This window comes from Zootoca vivipara, chromosome 3, assembly GCF_965207765.1.
Source record: "Zootoca vivipara chromosome 3, rZooViv2.hap1.1, whole genome shotgun sequence".
In the NCBI taxonomy this organism is placed as follows: domain Eukaryota; kingdom Metazoa; phylum Chordata; class Lepidosauria; order Squamata; family Lacertidae; genus Zootoca; species Zootoca vivipara.
Window position 1 is genome coordinate 78,135,563 of NC_142586.1, and position 20,391 is coordinate 78,155,953.

The 20,391-nt window shown below is 41.1% G+C and overlaps 2 protein-coding genes across 7 annotated transcripts in view; one reads left to right on the forward strand and one right to left on the reverse strand.

Annotated features, from left to right (window-relative positions):
- Positions 1-947: 947 nt before the first annotated feature.
- DPY30 (dpy-30 histone methyltransferase complex regulatory subunit) lies at positions 948-4,524 on the reverse strand. 2 transcript variants are annotated; one of them, XM_035108314.3, is made up of 5 exons: positions 4,411-4,524; positions 3,517-3,583; positions 3,386-3,433; positions 2,439-2,581; positions 948-1,130 (listed from the first exon to the last, which is right to left on the reverse strand). In XM_035108314.3, exons 2-5 carry the CDS (start codon positions 3,550-3,552, stop codon positions 1,058-1,060), a joined length of 300 nt encoding a protein of 99 aa, XP_034964205.1. In that variant the 5' UTR covers positions 3,553-3,583; positions 4,411-4,524; the 3' UTR covers positions 948-1,057. The 2 variants fall into 2 exon arrangements, with proteins under 2 accessions (XP_034964205.1, XP_060128876.1); XM_060272893.2 differs by having other exon boundaries at positions 4,061-4,524.
- A 2,156-nt stretch (positions 4,525-6,680) lies between these two features.
- The window catches only part of SPAST (spastin), a 33,769-nt gene continuing 20,058 nt past the window's right edge, over positions 6,681-20,391 (forward strand). The window contains exons 1-4 of one of the 5 annotated variants that reach the window (XM_035108310.3): positions 6,681-7,831; positions 11,247-11,333; positions 13,549-13,632; positions 19,260-19,355. In XM_035108310.3, coding sequence (XP_034964201.2) covers positions 7,408-7,831; positions 11,247-11,333; positions 13,549-13,632; positions 19,260-19,355 — 691 coding nt within the window. In that variant the 5' untranslated portion in view covers positions 6,681-7,407. The remainder of the gene's footprint in view (positions 7,832-11,246; positions 11,334-13,548; positions 13,633-19,259; positions 19,356-20,391) is intronic. The other 4 variants (XM_035108311.3, XM_035108312.3, XM_035108313.3 and 1 more) reach the window with 4 other exon arrangements.

Below are 20,391 nucleotides of genomic sequence, written 5' to 3' on the forward strand. Positions count from 1 at the left end.
CAGTTAACCGTGAGATGTGGCCTATGAATACCCAAGTAAATGAATATGGCTTGTGTCCACTGCCATCTAGGAATGAAGCCTGCAGTCTTTTGATATGTAGTTATTACTATGTTTTTGTGCTGCAATCTTTATTCTTCAGCTTGAAATCATTACTGTTCCCATTTAAGTTAGGCCTGCTAGATCCATCCACCAGACAATTGTTCTTTGGACCTGGCAACTGATGCACTGGTTTGTTTCTATAAAGAACTATTTACTTTAATGGGCTGTACAGTGGTTTGAGAACAAGGTGAACCATAAAATCTGGTGCCAACTCCACCTTAGATCCTTTATAACAATAGCTTTGACATTTGCGAGCCAGTGTGGTGTAGTGGTTAAGAGCGGTAGACTCTGGTGAACCGGGTTCGCGTCTCTGCTCCTCCACATGCAGCTGCTGGGTGACCTTGGGCTAGTCACACTTCTCTGAAGTCTCTCAGCCCCACTCACCTCACAGAGAGTTTGTTGTGAGGGAGGAAGGGAAAAGGAGATTGTTAGCCGCTTTGAGACTCCTTAGGGTAGTGATAAAGTGGGATATCAAATCCAAACTCCTCTTCTTCGATGAATCCTGCTGGGATAGTACCTGGCCGGGCTGGCTAATCCTGCAAAATAGGAAGTGTACTAACGGTGCAAGTATGGCTCTCTCTTTTGTCTCTGATATGACTGCACAACAAAAGCTGAGTATGGCCCCTGCTTTCAACCTCAAGCTGCCCAAGGCTGCTGTCATCAGCTTGTGTCTGCCCTTGTTGTACCTCCTGGCCCCTCCCACTGGCAAAAAACCTTTTATGTGCGCTGTGTTGTATAATTTTCCCTTCTAAGGCTGTGCATGTATAGGATACAGTGTCGATTTTGCTGACACAGTGGTAGTGTTATCTCCCCATGCCCCTGGCATAACTCAAAAAAGGCTAAAGAAATTGAGCAAAAGTGATTTTGTTTTTGTTTTTGTAGGATTTATACATCAGACAATGATTCATGGTTATTTAGCATATATACTGATCAGTCAAATGGTCATCAGAAGATGAAATTAATTTCGGTCCTCAAACTGTGCCTTATTTTTTAACAGGTATGCTGCAAGGAATTCAATAGGATTTGGTGGTCTGAAAATAAAAAGAGAATAGTGGTTTTGTACATAGCTACCAATTCAAGAATTCTTTTAATTTCATTTAAATTATCAAAATTACCCACCTAAAATTTCAGGAATGGAACCCACAGTATGTAGTAGATTTAAAAAGACTAAAAGTACTTGAGTATTGTTTGGGATCACAAAACATTTTACTTTAATACTTTACAGCGGCAGTCCTAACCCTACTTATCTGGGAGTAAGCCCCATTGAATTAAACAGAAATTTATTTGAGTAGACATGGGTTAGGATTCTGCCATAAGTAGCAGGCACTTGGTAAATGTAGAGTTGCTAGTGAAAACATTTTAATTTCTTATATCATTAGCATTTTTTCTCTTAATTCCATCTGTTGTGGGCTAAATTACAAAGTTTCAAAGAATGTCAGATTTTTACAGCTGTTCGTTTGATCTGCTTTTTTATTTTAACTTGGGGCAAGTGTTAAATTCCTTAAAATGGAAATGAATTCCTTAACTCCTATACTGGACTGGCATGGCTTAAAGCTGCTGAACTATAATGTTATGTGGTGGTTGTTGGGCCTGAAAAATGAGGGGGAAATGCTTACATTTACTTACTTTATGCTTACTGTCTATCCCAATCCCCTTCTGCTTGGGAAGGGAAATGAGGGAAAACTACTAGACATATGGAAACAGGGATTAAAAATATGTAGATTTAGGAATGCTTGGCTGTAGGAGCTCCCACCATCTCTTCCTACAGAAATAACAGGAGAGTAGTAGTGATCCAGTAGCAATACATCCCCCCCCCCAAAAAAAACAGGATAATGAATGCTGTGGTCTCTCATTATAGCCATGTCAAATCAGATTGTATATCAATCTTATCAAATTAAGTAGTGCTTATCAAATTAAGGCTGATGACCAGAGCCAGCATAACTACTTCTAGTTTGTGTAGAAATTTTCACACTTCACACACATGCATTAAAGTCTCACTCTCAAACACAACAAATGAGGTGGCATATAAGTGTCAGGACTATATCAGTTCAAAATACAAGTGTGGGCTCACATGAATGAATTATTCTTCATACAAAAATGCTTGAAAAACAGCATATCAAGGAGTAAGGTCTAATGATGCAAAATGCTACATTGTTTATGTGCAAATGATTATTTAGTGTGCAAAATTCATTCACCTGAGCTCCTACCCACTGTTGTAAAGCCCAGTCATATATTTCCCACCTCGCTGTTTGTAAGAACTAGACCTATAAAACGACTGCAAGCAGAAGTTTGTGAACGTTGTTAAGAATGAAATCATGAAAGATAAACAAATATGCTACCTTTCTTTTGCAAGTACTGCAAGACCTTGTAGTAAGATAGGCACAACTGTCTGGTCCAGATAGGCACGCGTAGGTAGTGACTGAAGATCTACTTTCTGCTTTGATGTTTTCTCTGCACTTGCTTTCTCATTTTCCACTATTCGCTTAAAATGTAAACAAACACTAGATGAAGACAGCAATTCAGTGTTCAAGTTGAAAATATAAAGTCATGCATTTCTGGACTATCTAAAAATTGACCAAAAATCCATACGTTTTACTTATTCAGTGAAATAAGTACTGTATGTTTTCTCCAAAAAAAATCATGCAGAAGCCCCATTAAAAATGTTTCTTTCCTTGAAAATTCTGTTTGCTTACCATGGTTCCATGAGACAGCCATTACTGTTTCATGGCCTGATTTTTACAGATTTACAGCAAAAATGTCTAGATGAGGTGAATGGTGGTGAAATAAAAATTATTTTGCACAAAAATGCACACAAATATGCAAATCTATTCAATAGGTTAACATCAATCTGAGGATCTTCATATATGCAACAGTCTAATACTATACTAATACTAATGCCAGGATGAAAGCTTTTAAAAACAGCAAAATAAATCTTTCTCATTCTGAGCCGCACAAGCTCAGGCACTTCCATAATAAATACCTGAGATTGTACAGTTGTATTAGACAAGCTATCCTAACACATGACTGGATCAGAGGCCTTATCGCTAGCTTCACTCAATTCTATGAATAAACAACTTTAGCAAATTGTACTCTTAATTTAAGAGTATCAATATAAGACTATTATTATTTTAATTCATTACCCACCCTTCACTCAAAGTTCCCACCATGGCCAACAACCATTTACAATACAGTTTAAAAACTTACAATTAAGAAATACAATCACAAAAAATAGAGCAGATCCCAATTTCAACAGGGAATAGTTAACTCTCATTATAAACTTAGTTACCTCTACGTTCTCTGTAAGACCATACTCCGCATGAGGATTTTCTGGAACCTGCAAAGCATCACACAGTTATAAAATATCTCTTACACACACAATCTCACTAACGCAGGTATTGTTGGGGGGTTTGGCATTACCTGTGGCTGGCTCTCCATAATCTGTTCTGTCTCCATGATGTGTGGAAGTTAGCAAATACGAAGTAGTCTTAGTGGGGAGGAAACAGAAAGTTACTGATTACACTGTGATCAGTTTTAGAAATCTCTCTCTTAAGTAAAGCTGATAGTTCATGTTACCAACAACTTCCAAGTGTCTTTTGGTATGACACATTTCATAACTCCCCGTTAAGAGATCTTTTATCAGATATATTTTCATTAAAAATAAATCCCTTAACAAGAAGATCAAGGGTTTAAATGTCAGTTGTTTTAAGCAGAAAGGTTAATTTCTATCCAAATGATGGGGGAAGCAGGATCAACTACATGCACTGCTGAGAAAGCAATGATACCTTTGTCGATCCAGATGTTGCTGACCTCAACCTCCACAATAAGCACAGAAAACAGATAGGGATGGCAGACCAACAGCATTTGGAAGGCCACAGATTCCCCATCCCTGTTGTAATGGCTGCGTATTGAACTTGCGCACGGTTCCTCAGCAGTAAGTCCCCGTTAATCTAATGGGTCTTACATTACTCCAGAGTAAGCGTGCCTGCAATTGCAGCCTATGCGTCCGTAAGGAAAAGCTTCATCCGATCGAGGAGCAGCCCGAACGCGACTACCAACAGCCGGCTTGCCTGCCTGCTTTTCGTTTCTTAAAGGCCGCGCTGTCAAGCGACCCTCGTGGCTCCGAAGGACCCGCGCTGGCTACGCTCAGAATTATAGGACCCCCGGAGCCCGAGCGGCAGAAGCGCCAAGAGGGCAGCAGGCGGCCCCTGGACATCCATTTCCCCGCTCCCGCTCTCCGGCCACAAGGCTGCCTCGGGGAGGATGGACGCCGCGCCGCGAACCTCGGTCCGCGGCTCGGCAGCCCGCGCTCACCTCCGCTTAGCCGAGCAGCTCTTGGGTTCGAGGATGAAAAGTCAGCAAGAAAAACCACCCGTCGCGGAGCAACGAGCGAAACAATCCGCGAGACGAGTCGTAAACAAGGAACTTCGGCTGTCGTACAGCGGCGCGCCGTAAAGGAGGGAGCGGGGAAATGTCGCGCTTCCAAAGCGGCAAGCTATTCGGGCCTCTAGCGCGCCTGCGTAATGGAGAGAGCTCACCAAGGCAGAAGCGGCGGGGTGGGGATTCGCCTGTTTGAGAAGATAGGAACTCTCTGTCGCGGTCGCAGCTCCTTCTGTGAAGGATGGATGGGCTTTAGCGTGGAGGTTAGCTCATCGCTCAAACCCTGTTCTCAGTTTTCGGCATGTGAAAATCAGAATAAAAAGAAAAAGTGTGGTCTTGTTCGTTTCTCTTCACCCCGATCAAATAAGTTTGAATTCTGTTGAAGTATTTCTTCATTCTGTGTTCAGTAATAATAAATCATCTTGTCTAGCAATTAGTACTCAAGATGGATGTCAAAGTTTTGTGCAAAATGTAAAAAAAAATATGTAGGGAACCAAGCAGTAAAACAGCTGTTTGTCATGGCAACCAGCATCCTTTAAAAGCTGGGTCGAATGAAAAGAACATAAATTTCAAAGGGAACTGGGCCAGGTACTGCAATTCAAAATGTGCTAGTACAGAGAAGCCACTAATTTAGCTTGCAGTGTTGAATTGACAGAAAGAGAAAACACTCTCCTGAAGGGAGCAGGATATCCAGATGGGATTGAGTAGTAAAGCATCTCTAGTAAGAAAGGAATCAATAGTCTACTTTCTTCAACAGGTTTACTCAGCATTTAAAATTAAGTTGCCATGTCGGATGCATAGCTGCCAAGTTTTCCCTTTTCTCGCGAGGAAGCCTATTCAGCATAAGGGAAAATCCCTTAAAATAAGGGATAACTTGGCAGCTATGGTCGGATGTATCAGTCACTCTACATTGGAGTGGGTGCACCCAGTATTCCCTTGGCTCTGCTAACATATGGGCAATGGTATCATCCCTTTCCCTGCAGTGGAGGTGAATCTCAGAAGCATCAATATTGCAGTGAAAGCACAGTCTCATTCCAAGTGCACAAAGAGGAGGAGGGGAGGGGATGCTGGGATGCAATATTAACTAGGCAACCCTACCATTGAAAGAAAGGATACTCATTCTGAGGGTATGACTGAAGTTTGCCTCCAGTATTCATCAAGAAAAAACGACCGCAGGTTTTCAAAATTTGACAGAAAACTCCTAGTTTGGAATATTCCATTCATTTATGTTATTTGACCCACAGGACAGATAATTGCATCCTTTAACATTGGATCTGATTGCCTTTCCTTGGCAGCATAATTGTGATAGGTACAAATCATAATGTCTGTAAATCCAAACCGATGCTTTTCCACTGCTTTTCCACAACATGCTTAAAATTACTATTTGTGAAATGAAAATGAAAATTGTATTCTAGGAATTAGCTTTCATATAAATGCATTACTGATCCTATACAGTTAGGTATTACATTGAAATCAATAGGTTCAAAAGTGATTAATTCTGCATAGGATTGCATTCTATGTGTACTAGAAACTAGATAGGTTGCCTATATTTTATGCCATCTTCCAATTATTTGATTCTTAAAGTTTATTATTAATAACCTCATCACAGCCTGATGCCCTCAAAGCAGTACACAAGATAAAATGAGATAAAAACAACAACAAATAATACACACTCCAAAAACAAAAACATTTAAAAATATGAATAAGTAATATTCCATAAAAGGACTGAGTCACACTTCAGGGAAAGTCTTCAAAAACATATTCAGTAGCCACCTAAATATGAAGACATGGGGCGCCAGTCTAATCTCAAACAGTAATTAATTCCTGAGGGCTAGAGCTTCAACACTCAAAGCCTCATTTCCAGTACAAACTAAGCACACCTCTGAGGCATACAGTAGTCTCAGCAGTGCTTCTTTAGAGGTGTGCAGTTGCCAGGCAGGGCTATATGAGGCAACCTATTCCAACTTTTTAAGGGGTTTGAATACTGAAAGTAAAACCTTTAATGGTGCCTGATAGCTTTTTAGCAACGACAAACATGGGTCCAGAGACACACCCCAGAAAGAGCGCAACCCTATCCAGAACAGACAACTGGCCTACCCCCTGGATATGGGAAATTATATAGGAAGAGATAGTGACATTGTGGTGATCCATGTGGTTAAATAAAAGGTATTGGAATAGTGAATAGAGCTTCTAATTAATTATTGTTTTAAATAGGTCCTTTATTCAAAAACATAACCAGCATCACATATGTCTCTTAATGCTTTGCTGCTTCATTCTGTAGAATGTAATTTTATGTGTTTTATATTACTTCGAACACCCTCAGATTAGTTTTTAATTGCGGCGATCTGTAGAAAACTTCCCTGCCTCCCTCCCATCTTGACTTGACATTCTGTCAACAGGCTGAGGACAGAAGGGAGAAATCCTAACTCCCATTACGCATTGCATTCCCTACTGACTACATTGCCCAGAGTGCACCGCTTTCACACAAAGCGGGTGCAATATAGAGTGGTACTACCGGTGGTACTGTACAGTACTGCATTGGCTCTTACGCCAACACTAAGAGACACACCAGCCAGCCAATCCGCTATCTCCATTAATTACGTGAGAAGCATTGCGTAATGGTAGCCTTCCGGGTTGACCTGCCTCCTTCCCCTACCGCCTGTAGTGCCGACCACGCCCCCTATTGTCGCTTATGCGGTTCGCGCAGGCGCAAATTGACGAGAGCGTCCAGGCGGCCGGCGAAGGGCTGCTGTAACGGCGCTCCTTAGTCAGGAAGCGTCGCCGCGCATATTGCCTCGTGCGCGCGCTTGCGAGTGCCCCCTGTGCCTGATAGCAGGGCTGAGGGAAAGGGGCGTAGCCTGTGCCATGGCAGGCCCGCGCGGCTGGTTGTTGTCAGTCGCTGGCAGCGGGTTATGGCGACGGCGGTGGTGAATGAATTCTCCGGGCGGGAGAGGGAAGAAGAAGGGCTCAGCCGCCTCCAGCTCCCCGACTCGGGCCGCCGGGACTTCCTCTCCGCCCAGGGCCGGGCCGGCTCCCTCGGTCCAGCACCAACAGCACCACCACCAACAGGCGGCGGCGGCGGCGGCGGCGGCGGCTTCCCCTCACAAGCGCAACCTCTACTACTTCTCGTACCCGCTGTTCGCCGCCTTCGCCCTGCTCCGCTTCCTGGCCTTCCAGCTGGGGCTGCTGTTCGCCTGGCTCTGCGAGCGGCTCTCCCGCGGCGGCGTCCTCATGGCAGCCACCAAAGGCACCGCCAGGGCCGGCGTCGGCGACGCTCCCGAGACAGTGCGAGCCTGCCACAAGCGCGCCTTCGAGTGCATCTCCACGGCGCTGCGCATCGACGAAGACGAGGCCGGTAAGGGAGGCCCCGGGAGAAGTGAAATGGCTGCGGCAAAGGATGGGGGTGGGTGGGGGGAGCGGTTGTGTAGCGCGGCGAGGACGGTGCCAACGGAGGGAAGGGGATGCCGGCCAGGAGGACTGGGACGGGCGTGCGGCGAGGAGAAGCCCCCTTTCGCCGTCGCCTCACGCCCGTCGGATGGCTGCGCCCCCCATCTTCGGTGCCCCCCCGTTCCGTCAACCTCCCCTTCCTGGCGCCGTGTCTCATAATGCGGATAAATTGCTTCCGAGTTCGCTCTTCTCGCCCATCTGCTCTCGCAGTCGAGGGGACTGAAGAGTGTTTTTTTAGGTCCTCCTTGTAGTGTTGGCAGCGATGGTTCAGTCCGCGCGCAATTAGGCAGGGGTTTAAAATCCATGGGGCTTTGAAGAGAATTGCTCCAGAGTGAAAAGTCTGTGGTGGTATAGGTATATTAACCCCATAACAGGCGGCGAATGTTACGATATATGGAGGGTGCTGAAATGTAGGACTTGGTGGGTGGAGTCTATGTAAAGGGAGGCTTTGCTGTGAATGTGAAAGAGACTTTGTGTTACCCGCTTAGTCTCTTTGTTCTCCGAGTTCAGCTTGTACTACTGTGGTTCATCATACACCTTCACCCAGCCGCTGCTTCTGTTAACTTGTTTGGGCTGCATATCAAATTCAAGTTTCTAAGGGGTTCAGACAAATTCTTGAGATGGTAATGCTGAGGGAGGGGGGAAATGTGTGGAATGGTGAGCTCTGTGGATGCAAACTATTCAGAAGGGCCTTTTTTTTAAAGGGTGATTGTACTGTACTGTAACAGTAGCTGTTAGTCTTGTGAGAGAACATGAGAGTTCAAATATTTTAAAGCTAAATCGTTTGCCATTTGTAACCTTCAATGTTTCCTGGTGTGACAGCTTTGGTAAAAGATAAGCCATTGATAGAAGCTTTTAAAACGTTGTGTGCAGAGACTCTCGAATATTTTAAATGTCTTCAACCACCAACCACTTTTTGTGATTACAGCAACAATAAACACATAAATAAATAAATAAATAAATAGGGACTGCAGTGAGGTTTTTGTTGTAAGTTTTACTTAATGTACAGGTAATAGGTTAAGACCCACTCTTTCCATTTACTTATTTGGTTGTGATTTAGAATAACAGTGAAAAATAGCCTTTCTAATGCAGAAGTCACAAATATTTTTAAATACAATGAGCTGGATATGTTGAAGCAGACTTGCACTGACTTAGGCAACTGGTTGATTCTAACCTACCTCTGGGTCTCAAGCAGAGGTTATTCCCAACACTGATACCTAAGATACTTTTAGCTAGAGATACCAGGGATTGAACCTTTTACATTCAAAACGTTTTCCTTACCAGAAGTTATGGTTCTGAACAAACAGCATTGGGCTGCCAACATATGTAACAAAATTAAGAAATAAGACTGACATTAAGAACATGGTAAGAGCCTACTGAATCAGGCCAGTGGCTCATCCACCATCCTGTTTTCATAGTGGCCACACGGATGCCTGTGGGAAGACTGCAAGCTAGACATGAGTGCAACATCACTCTACCCAACTGGTATTGAGAGGCACAATGCCTCTCACAGTTGAGATAGAGAGAGACCATTACCAGCATGGCTAGTAGCTGTTTACAACCTTGTCCTGCGTGATTTTTTTTAATCCTCTTTTAAAGCTGCCTAAGTTGGTGGCCATTGATGCCTCCTGTGGGAGTGAGTTCCATTGTTTAATTATGTGTTGCCTAAAGTACTTTCTTTTAGCTGCCCTCATTCTTCCAACATTCCGCTTCATTGGATGTCCATGAATGTTATGAGAGAGGAAGAAAAACTTTTCTCTAACCACTATCTCCATGCCATGCATGATTTCATAAACATCTATCATGTCACCTCTTGCCTTTTGTTATTTTTAGGAATTGATGGTGAATTTGAACCCCGTGTCCAATCACTTTCAAAACATAGCTTGAATTAGATTTTTCCCCCCAAGTTGCCCTTTTAGTTTCTTTACTTAGTGATTGTGGCACTACATGGCTTTCCTGGAAAGTGTGGAAATAATCAATATCCGGGAGTAATATAGCTGATTGCCCGTTGATTGTTTTGTATGAGAGATTAAACAAATCTGAAACATTAAGATTAAACCTTTCTATCTCATTTGTTCAGCAGAATCAAGATAAGGAAGTAAGTGAATGAGTTCAAGACAGTTTGACAAGCCTATGAAAATATCTTTCCATTGCACTCTGGGTGTGCTGACCCCTGCGATTTCCCCAAATGTGGGAAGCTCAACTGCATAATTTGTGGTAGGTTTAGGATAGGTTAGGCTGAGAGAGTGGGGGAGCCGGGGTCACATAGTAAGCTTCATGACTGACTCCTACGGTAGTATAACACTCTGATTCTTCACATGCAAAAAAATTACTGCAAAACTTCGTGGACTGTATTGCAAACGGTGTCAACATATTAATGTGGTTTGTTCAGTTCAGGATTTGAACTGAAAGAAATTCTCACATATTGAACGGGTATTTGCCCTGCTTGGCTGTGCTTTTCTCCTTCTAGCATGTGGATTTGCTTGCTAATGTGAGCTGTCTGGAGCTTCTTGCTTTTAAGGTGCTTTTTTATAGTTCACCTGATATAACCATACCCGTTTGAGGTCTGGAGTGTATGGATTTACTTGTAGCAGCTGATGTGTGGATGATCCAGCATTCCTGTGTGGGATTGAATCGGGTAACTTTCAGACTTTGATTATGTGCTCTCTTGAGTAATCTGATATTAAAAGCAAGGCACTGTGAATTCATTCTCATATTCTCTTGTGATCCAGATTCTCGTTTTTCTATCTAAATACTTTATTGACACTTTGTTTCTTTAAAACAAATAAAATTGGAATGTGAAGGCAGTCAGAGTAGCATAATGTCAAGGTGAGTTCTGAACCTGAAAGTCTGAGGTCACTTCAGTCATGAACTTCCTAGATAGCGTTAGTCAGACCACTATCTGTATACCTTAGCTTTCCATCTGCATATGGGGATACTGTTGATTTACTTGTCGGCCTGCAGGCAATCAAAAGCACAATATGAATGTTCTGTATTTCATCAATTCCATAACAACTCCTCGATGTGTAATTGACTTTTCTGCATATATTGTTATTGGGTTGCTTTCTGAACAAGCTTTAATACTGGTTGAGATCCAATGTAGTGTGGAGCAGTTACCCCCTGCAGGCCCCACAAGCCTCAAAATCTGTTCCAGAGGGTTGAGCAGATTTGGGGTGTTGGGAGCTGGAGGATGGAGAAGAGAAAACACAAGTCTGAATGTGCATACTGGTAGCCATCTTCAAATAACTTCCATAGGCTCTATACAGTGTCTGTAGTTCTGACCATTCTTCATGACGGAAAGTATGCAAACAACTTTTTCTCAGCAGGACAAAAGGAACAAGCTGTTGAATGGTACAGAAAGGGGATTGAAGAACTGGAAAAAGGAATAGCTGTGCTAGTTACTGGTCAAGGTAGGCCAACCTTGTGTCTGTGAAACTGTGAGCTTATTTTGATACTAAATTTAAATGAATAAATAGAAGGAGCAATTGAAATTGGCAAAGAAAACCTAGTAAATCTTTTTTTTTTGCAGAATTAAAAAAAAAAGTTTTTCATGGTTAGGTTTTTTTTCCTCTGACCTTGAGCCATATTACCATGTTTTTTTGTTTCCTTGAGGTTAATCACTGGTTGTTTGCTCCTGCCACACTGCCAGGAAACAAGCCATGGTCTAGTTTAGCATTATGGTTGTGGTTTGTTTGGAGCAAAAACTACAGACTTCAAGATATGTTGGCCACCAGACCATAGCTTGTTTCCTGTCAATGCAGCAGGAGTGGCAGAGGAGTAGTGTTCATATTAACTTTCAAATGTTTGCTGTAAATTTTTCTTTGCCACAAGGCTTATGTAGACAATTAAGAAACATTTCTCATAGTAGTCAGCTGGTGATCTGTTTTAATTGTTTTTGTGGTTTTTATTGTATTATAATTGTTGCAGATGGCTTTGGTATTTTTTCACAAAATTATAAACAAATGTTTATTAAAAAACCTAAACCTTAGTTTATGTTTTAATGTGGTGTGTGAACAGGGCCAGAGTTGTTGAATGCAATACACTTCCTTAATTGCTGACAGCTAATTGTACTTGAAATAAAATCTCTGTTTTGGAAATACTCAAACCGATTCTCATTAAATTTTCTAAATAATAACCAAAAAATCATCTGCCATTAAAATTGTACTGAATTAATTCTGGTTCAGGCTAATAAAGTCAGATCCTAAACTGATTCTGTTCCAGTTCATGTTGAATAATACTGAATTCAGAATGGGATACAACAAATATTTAGGATTGATCCTGGACAATCAGAACCATACTTTTAAATGGAATTAATCAGAGGTTGCTAGACAAAAGTTTCCAGCATCCTTGACCATTGGGCATGGCTGCAAGGGCTAATGGGAGTTGGAGTCCAACAACATCTGTAGCCCCTTTCCCCACCATGCCTTCATCATGTCTGTTGCCAGTTACTTCTTTGAAAGAATGGAGTACGTACAGAAATTTGACAAAATGCAAGAATAGAAATCCTTCCAGCAGGAGTGCCACCTTGGCTCCATGATCATAGGTGCCATGCAGTGAGCATGGCCCTGGCACCAAAATTTGTGGGTGCCCGGACCCTTCATGGGGAATTTTGTGGGTGCTCGGTTAGCCAGGGCCCCGGCGAGTTGGCACCTATGCCTTCCAGATAACTCTGAACCACCCTGAGACACGTGGGTATAGGATGGTATATAAATTCAATAAATAATAGTAATAATGGGTTCACGTGCTAATGGTTCACTCTGTTTGTGGATAGTTTATATTATCTACCACTTGTTTCTTAGCTGAACTTTTATTTTGAACAGATATCCTGGATTTCGTTTTTGTTTGTCAGTTGTGGTTCTACAAAGTACCGGTATCTCTGTTGATGGTTCATGGTCTCCTTTTAGAGGGGATGGGGATAAAAATCAGTCAGATTTTTGGCTCAAGTTAATCTTGCTATCGGTACCTTCGCACTAACTTTTTTGGTGTTGCTTTTAAAAGCAAGTTGAAAGCTTTAAATACACATTTAATTTTGATGTAATTTCCTATCTGTAAATTGGCGAAACAAGTATACTAAAATTGTAATGTAAATGTGGCATGGTAAATAGTTAGCATTTATTAATATCTTAGAAGTTTTTGTTGTTGTTTAGAGATTCTTGGGGCTAAACTCAATCCAAAGGATTGCACTTCATGTTCCTTTAGAATGGTTTTTTCATCAGTTTAGAAATCTGACATACTACTTGTCAGAAAGAGACCTAATACTATTGCTAGTTCCATATCAGTATTTTGAAATAATGGCAGGGAATAGAAAATATGAACAGGGAGGCTAATTGCACATGTAATGGGAAAATACAGCTAGTCTGAACATGTTCTTACTACTGTGTTCATTTGCATATTTCCCCATTTGTGCAAATGTCCCTGAAGAGAGAAAAGCATGCACAGACTTGTTCTAATGTTAGATATCTATGCAGAGCATCATTAGGTTTTTTCCCCTATGTCAGTTACTCTTAGATTCATGTATATTTTAAGTTGTAATTTTAATATTTACTTCTCTTTTTTGCTATAGTGTGGGACAAACATTGCTGTTGTAATTATGCTTGAATCTGAATATTTAACTTTCTTTTTAAGGAGATCATTGTGATCGAGCTCGCCGTCTGCAGTCTAAAATGGTGACAAATTTGGCAATGGCGAAGGACCGTTTGCAGCTGTTAGGTATTATTTAATATTTTTATTTTGGAAAACTGGAAATGATAGTTACACAATGCATATATTTAAGAAACATTTATTAATCTGGCTTTTTAACTTTTGAAAGGGGTATCTCGGTATTGGATTTTAACTGCATAAAACCTATATACCTACTGTGACACAGATACAGGAATATTGGCAGAGTCTGGGTCGTTTAGGGGGGAGGGATTTAAAGGGGCTGTGAGAAAAACAGACTCAAGACTCTATGAAGATGAAGTTCTGGAGTTCAGTTGGCTCTCTGAAAAGATGATTTATTTGGTACACCCAGTGGAAGTAAATCCATGTTACACCTAAAATAAACATTTTAAAAGGTCTCATTTAGTAAATCTGAGTGAATTCACTGTCACAGTTTGTCATTCTTATATCAAGGAAAAAGAATAAAGGACCAAACTAGACAGTCTGTGTAAGAAACCAGCCTTAGGAGGATGCAAGTTTGTGTGAAACAATGGCATTGAAAGAGGCTGTTTAACCCTTCCCCTTCAGACTGTTTTCCTACTTAAAACCCAACCACTCCTGCTGCAACTAACTTTGGGCAGAAAAATGTATACATGCCATATGTTAAGCAGCCTACTCACCACCTGGCATACCTCCACTCAAACCAGCAGCCTCCTGAGATTGCTCTTGGTGTAAGAGATGCATGCAACTTGCTGCATGTCACATTGCTATATTGCAGTAATGAGTGTTGGATGTAAGAAAAGCTTTAGAGCTGATGACTGAGTCACACTAAAAAAAAAAAATCTAATCATATTCCATGGCCATTCACAACATACAACTTTTTTTCAAGAGAGCATAGTAAAAACTTAAAATTAACAACATACAGGTGAAACTTGGAAAATCAGAATATCGTTGAAAAGTGCATTTATTTCAGTAATGCAACTTAAAACGTGAAACCAGTATATGAGATAGATGCATGACATGCAAAGCAAGATATGTCAAGCCTTTATTTGTTGTAATTGTGATTATTGTCGTTAGGTGGGTCAATTATAAATAGAATGTAATTAATGAAATGTATTAGCAATGTTTATTTTTGTATTATTGTAACTATTTGTTTTATTACTGTGGAATTTCCAAAAGAAAGCATTTGTAAACATTAAAATAAAAATAAAAAGTTGCATTACAGTACTGAAATAAATACACTTTTTTGACGATATTCTAATTTTCCGAGTTTGTATGTGCTCTGTTAACAAAAGCTTTTTAGGTATGAGGAGTCTGGCTTAAGTATCAGTCTTCCTGAGCTATAACTGTACCTCTTGCCCCTCCCGCCCGCCCTTCCATTCTCTCCCCCTCACCAGTGGGTTTCTAGTCCTACTCAGAGTTTCAGTCACAGGAGGAAGGATATCTTTCTTCCTCACAACATAGTTTAAATATAACTCTGTTTTTTCTGGAACACTCCAAATTAATCTTGGTGCTTCTTGAGATGAGAGCTTCAAGTACTAATTTATTGGACCTTCTGGTACTTGGCAAAAGTACAGAAGCAACTGAGTCCTTAAGGTGCCGTAGGGCACTGCTTTGTTTTGCTGCAGCAGGCTTAACATGGTCATCCCTTGCAGTAAGTCTTAGGCCAGATAGTAGCCCAATCTTATGCATATACTGTATATTTAGTAGTCTCCCTACATTTAATGGATAGGATTTAGATCTCATGTTAGCGTGCATATGCTTGTAGCCTGAAAGTCAATCTGATAATTGTTTTATTTATGTGGTGTTTTATGGAAAAAGTATAATTTTAAAAGAATGTTTATTGTTAATAAGGCTTTAGGTATTGCCATTGCATAGATAATTGTGACATAGAGTGTAATACTTAACATACATTGTTTATAAGCAGCGGAAATCTGTTTGAAACGGTGCAATTATGGAAAGAAACCACATTTAGTTTGGGGGGGCTGATAATGGCTTCATAGTGGTTTTTTCATTTATGGGGTAGCATAGGGCTCTGTATTGTTGTTCCATGTCTTTTAATATCTACATGAAACTTCTGGGGGAAGGTATCTAAAGATGTGGTTGCAGTGTCATCAGTATGCTGACAGCATGCAGCTGACTGTTTTGTTTCCATCTTCTGATGTACAGTGGTGCCTCGACTTACGAATTTAATCCGTTCCGAAGGCACCTTCGTAGGTTGAAAAATTCGTAAGTCGCAATTCCCATAGGAATGCATTGGAAACAGAAAAAAGTCGAAGCAACCCCATCTAAAAATTCGTAAGTCAAAAAAACCCTATCTAAAACCGCCACGGTTTCCGTTTGGATGTAGAGAAATTCGTAAGCGTTTTTGCCCCATTCGTAAGTCGAAAAATTCGGTTGTCGAGTCGTTCGTAAGTCAAGGTACCACTGTAATTGAGGCTGTTGAAACCCTAAACCAGTGCCTGAAGGCATTTGTGGGACCGATGAACTGAGGTTAAATCCAGGCAAGACAGAGGTGCTGTTGGTTGGAGATTCCTGGCTTCAGAAGGAGGATTACAACTAGCACTGGACAGGGTAACATTGTTCCCTGGAATGGGATGGATTCCACCGCCCCCTCCAGCCCAAGGGCTGGATCAAGGACTAACTCACTAGAGTTATTTTTTGGGGTGTGTGGGAGGGGCCACCTACTTTTAAAGTCACCTGATGTCATCAATTCAGGTAACCACAGAGGAGCTCACTTTCAGCATTGATCATCTGATTGGTACTGACAACAAGCCCTTTTGAAGCTGTCAGTTTGCAGATATGATTTGAATCCAAACCACACGTGTGAAAGGACAAGTTCAAAGGGGCTCACTGAAAGTGTCAGTTGGTGCTGAGAATGGGTGCTGCTTGCCAAGGAACACTCAGGAGTGCTTTTTAAGCTCCCAATTGTTCCTTTGCAGCTGTGTCTTTAGCTGCCTGGCATTGCATATGGTATCAGGTGTGGGACAGGTGAGCATGGTTTGGCGGAAAATGCCTTGTGGACCAAATAAAGCCCATGCAACAAAGGCTCCCCACTGTTGCTGTTAAAGGACCCAAGTTCTCCTGGCTTCAATACTGACTGGGGGAGCCCAGGTAGCATTTGTATCCAGGAGTGTAGTTTATCGACTTTGGCTGGTACACTAAGTACAGTCCTTTCTGGAGCTGACAGACCTACTAGCCACAGATCTGATCCATGCTGTGGTCACATCTAGACTAGATTAATATTGTAATGCACTGTATGTGGGGCTCTCTTTAAATATAGTCCAGAAACTCCAGCTGCTTCAAAACACAACCACCAGAGTTCTGATGGGTGTATGGCAGTCAGCTTCAATAACACTTGTAATGACACTGGCTCCTAATATGTCTTCAGGCCCAATTTGAAGTGCTGGTTTTAGCCTTGAACGTTCCAAATGATTTAGGTCCAAGTTACTTCAAAGGCTACATGCACCATACCATCCTGCCCATGCACTGATATCTCAATTATAGGACCTCTTGATGTATTCACCTCCTAGATCTATTATGTGAATGACTAGGAGGCAGAGAGGGAGTCTTTTGTGGCTCCACAGTTTGGACCTCTGTCCAAGTAGAGCTGTGGTGGTCAGCTTTTCAGAATGTTTCAAAATAATGGATTTGTTTCAAATTGCCTTCCCTGGTTAATTCCCCCCCCCACTCACTTAAGGAAGCTGGAATGTTTTTGTGTTACTGAAATTCTGAGTTTATATTTATCTATGATCTTTATTCTTGATTTTAATGCTTGTAGTTTTTATTGGCTGTAAATCTCTTCTGATAGCCTTTGCCTGGGAAAGCATCACACAAGCATTTTAAAATAAAAATAGTTTAGAGCATGCAGGTGAAATCTCTCAACATCTTCACCCTCTATCAACAAGACATACTGTAGCCTTTTCCATAAGCCCTAGGTAAAGGGTAAAGTCGCGAACAACTCTGGGGTTGCGGCGCTCATCTTGCTTTACAGGCTGAGGGAGCCAGCATTTGTCCGCTCTGCAGACAGTTTTTCCGGGTCATGTGGCCAGCGTGACTAAGCTGCTTCTGGTGCAACGGAACACTGACACCAGAGCAGCGCACGGAAATGCCGTTTACCACCCTGCCGGAGCAGTACCTATAAATCTACTTGCACTTTTGGCGTGCTTTTGAACTGCTAGGTTGGCAGGAGCTGGGACCAAGCAATGGGAGCTCATGTCCCTATGTTGGAACAAAACCCCAAGGAGGCCTGTAACTAAATTTAACACGTGTTATAAATAACTGGTCGTATGTTTGGCTCTAGGCCTCTTATCGTGCAACTTTGTCTCTTTGACGTATGATGAAAACATCAACTGGGGTCACTTTGTGATCTAAAGACAAGTGGATAACAACACAAGTACAATAAAGTGTACTTGGCCTGATCCAGCAGACTCTTCTTATGTTCTTCGTTGGTGATAGATCAGTAATTGAATAATGCATTTTGTGAGCCAAAACTGCATTGAAAACTGTTGCTTTTTGACAGTGGCTGTTTTTCTTTTCTGTGTGGGTTGGATTCAAACTTGCATGCAATGAAGTTTTGATCATGTGAAACTCGGCTAGAGGAACAGAGAAAGGAAGATTGTTTTTGCTAGTTCCTCCTTTCCTGTGTTGCCCTCTGAAAAGCTGATATCAGTGGCTGCAGGCCCCTCTGCAACACAACACTGAGGGCTGCAGGGGAAAAGGGGGAGAGTAGAAAATAGCCATCTTTATTCCAGCATAAGCTTCTGCTAGATCAGAATCACTTCCATCTGCAGAGTGGCAACCCTGCACCCAACCTTTCTTTTGCTAAATAAAATGGGTGTTGACCCCTCATTCTGAAACCAATTAGTGTGAAGAACTCCAAATAAGTTAAGTGTGTGAATGCTTCAGGGTGTTATGACGAGTCAAGTTCAAGAGGCTGTTTACTATGTTACTTCAGAAAGATGACAAATAATGATTGTCATAAGGGCTGGAGTGTTGGAATTGAAGCAGTATAATTTATTGGAATATTTCTCAAGTATACATCATACTTTAGAAGTGGCAGAAAGGCTTCATCAGTTTACCCCAAATCTGCTAATTGTACAATAATGCTACACCCCTTTAAGAATCCATTTTTCCTTTAGGATATTTGATATTTAGTAATGTAGTGTTGAAATTTGAAGATGCTAATTTGATCAGAAAAGATGATTGTTGCTCAACCTTATTAATTGAAGAATTGTCTGACATGATGTAATCTGAAGCAAGCATTAGCTGTTAAATATGGAGTGGTAATTATACACAAACATTTGCCAATAAAGCGTACTATAAAGATAAGATCTGGCTGCAACATGCACCAACTGGTTACAAGCTCTCTCACCTAAAACCTTCGTGTTCCCATGGATAGAGATACCTGTGCATACAGCATTGAAAAGTTTCCCATCAATCTTTTACATTGTGATTTCTGACTAACTTGGTTATTGACTGTAATTCACAACCTTTCCATAATATACAATCATCTTTTAGATGTTCTTGTAGCTTCATAATACAGTATAGCAAACATAAGACACATGCTTTCTAACTTAAATCCATTTCAAGTCAATCAAAGGCAAAGTCATTTTTTGTGTGATTAGTATACGTAACTTCCATGGGTTCATTTTTTGTTTTTTATTTGTCCTTCCCCACCCTTCTGTTTTGTTGCATAGAGAAGATGCAGGCAGTTAAGCAAATTCCCAAGCTGCAAATGGAAATCTGTAGTGACAGTACTAACCTGGTATGCCGCAATGGACATCTCCAGTCAGGTGGGTTTGGTTTTACCAGCACCTAAATAATTAGGGGGATGTCTCAGTATATATTATGTTACAAAGAAAATATGCAGTGCTAAATTGCCTGCACCTAAACAAGTTTTAAAATGCTTTTCTACTGAAAGGTTTCTGTAGTGCGTTCTGTCCTCAAAATTGTTAACATTGCTTTTGTTGAACTCCTTTCTTTGTACTTTAAAGTTCACCACATTTGAAATGAAATGGTTCCTAAGGCAAAGTGTTAATTTTTAAAAATCACATGGTTTTAAAATGCAGTTTTAACTTAACTAGGATAACTATATGTGGGAGTTGGTTGAAGTCATATATTTGGGGGAAGGATTGTAACCTAACATTCTGAAAGTATGCACTAAAAAGGATAAGTGAACTTAAAACAGCAGATTGTGAAATGTTCATTGTTAGTTTTGTTTTGTAATTTTGTTAAGTAGGGTAGCTTCTCTGCATACTAGCTAATTGGTCATCTCAGTTATTTTCACTGTTTGTAAGACAAATGCTTTCAAATGAACAGATGCAAATATTGTTGAAAGCACAACTAAGCTAAAACTCAAGCATTGTGGCTTAATATTTTTGCTTTACAAATTTGGTATTTTATATGAGAATCCCCAGAGAGTTGAGGTGGAATGGGTTTCCTCAGTTGTTTTTTTTTAAATCTGCCTGTTACTTTTGGGCCATAAATACTCTCTTCATTCTTGCTAACCATTCTTAAATGAGGCTTTGAAATACTACCTGCTTTTCATATACTTTTGCTTAGCTCATGTACACGGCTGGAACTTCCATAGAATCTTAGAGTTGGAAGGGATCCCAAGGGTCATCTAGGCCAATCCCCTGCATGCAGGAATCTCAGCTAAAGCATCCATGACAGATGGCCATCCAACCTCTGTTTACAAACAACCTAGGAAGGAGAGTCCACCATTTCTCATGGGAGTCTGTTTCACTGCTGAACAGCTCTTACTGTCAGAACGTTTTTCCGACTGTTTAGTCAGAATCTCCTTTCTTGCAACTTAAAGCCATTGGTTAA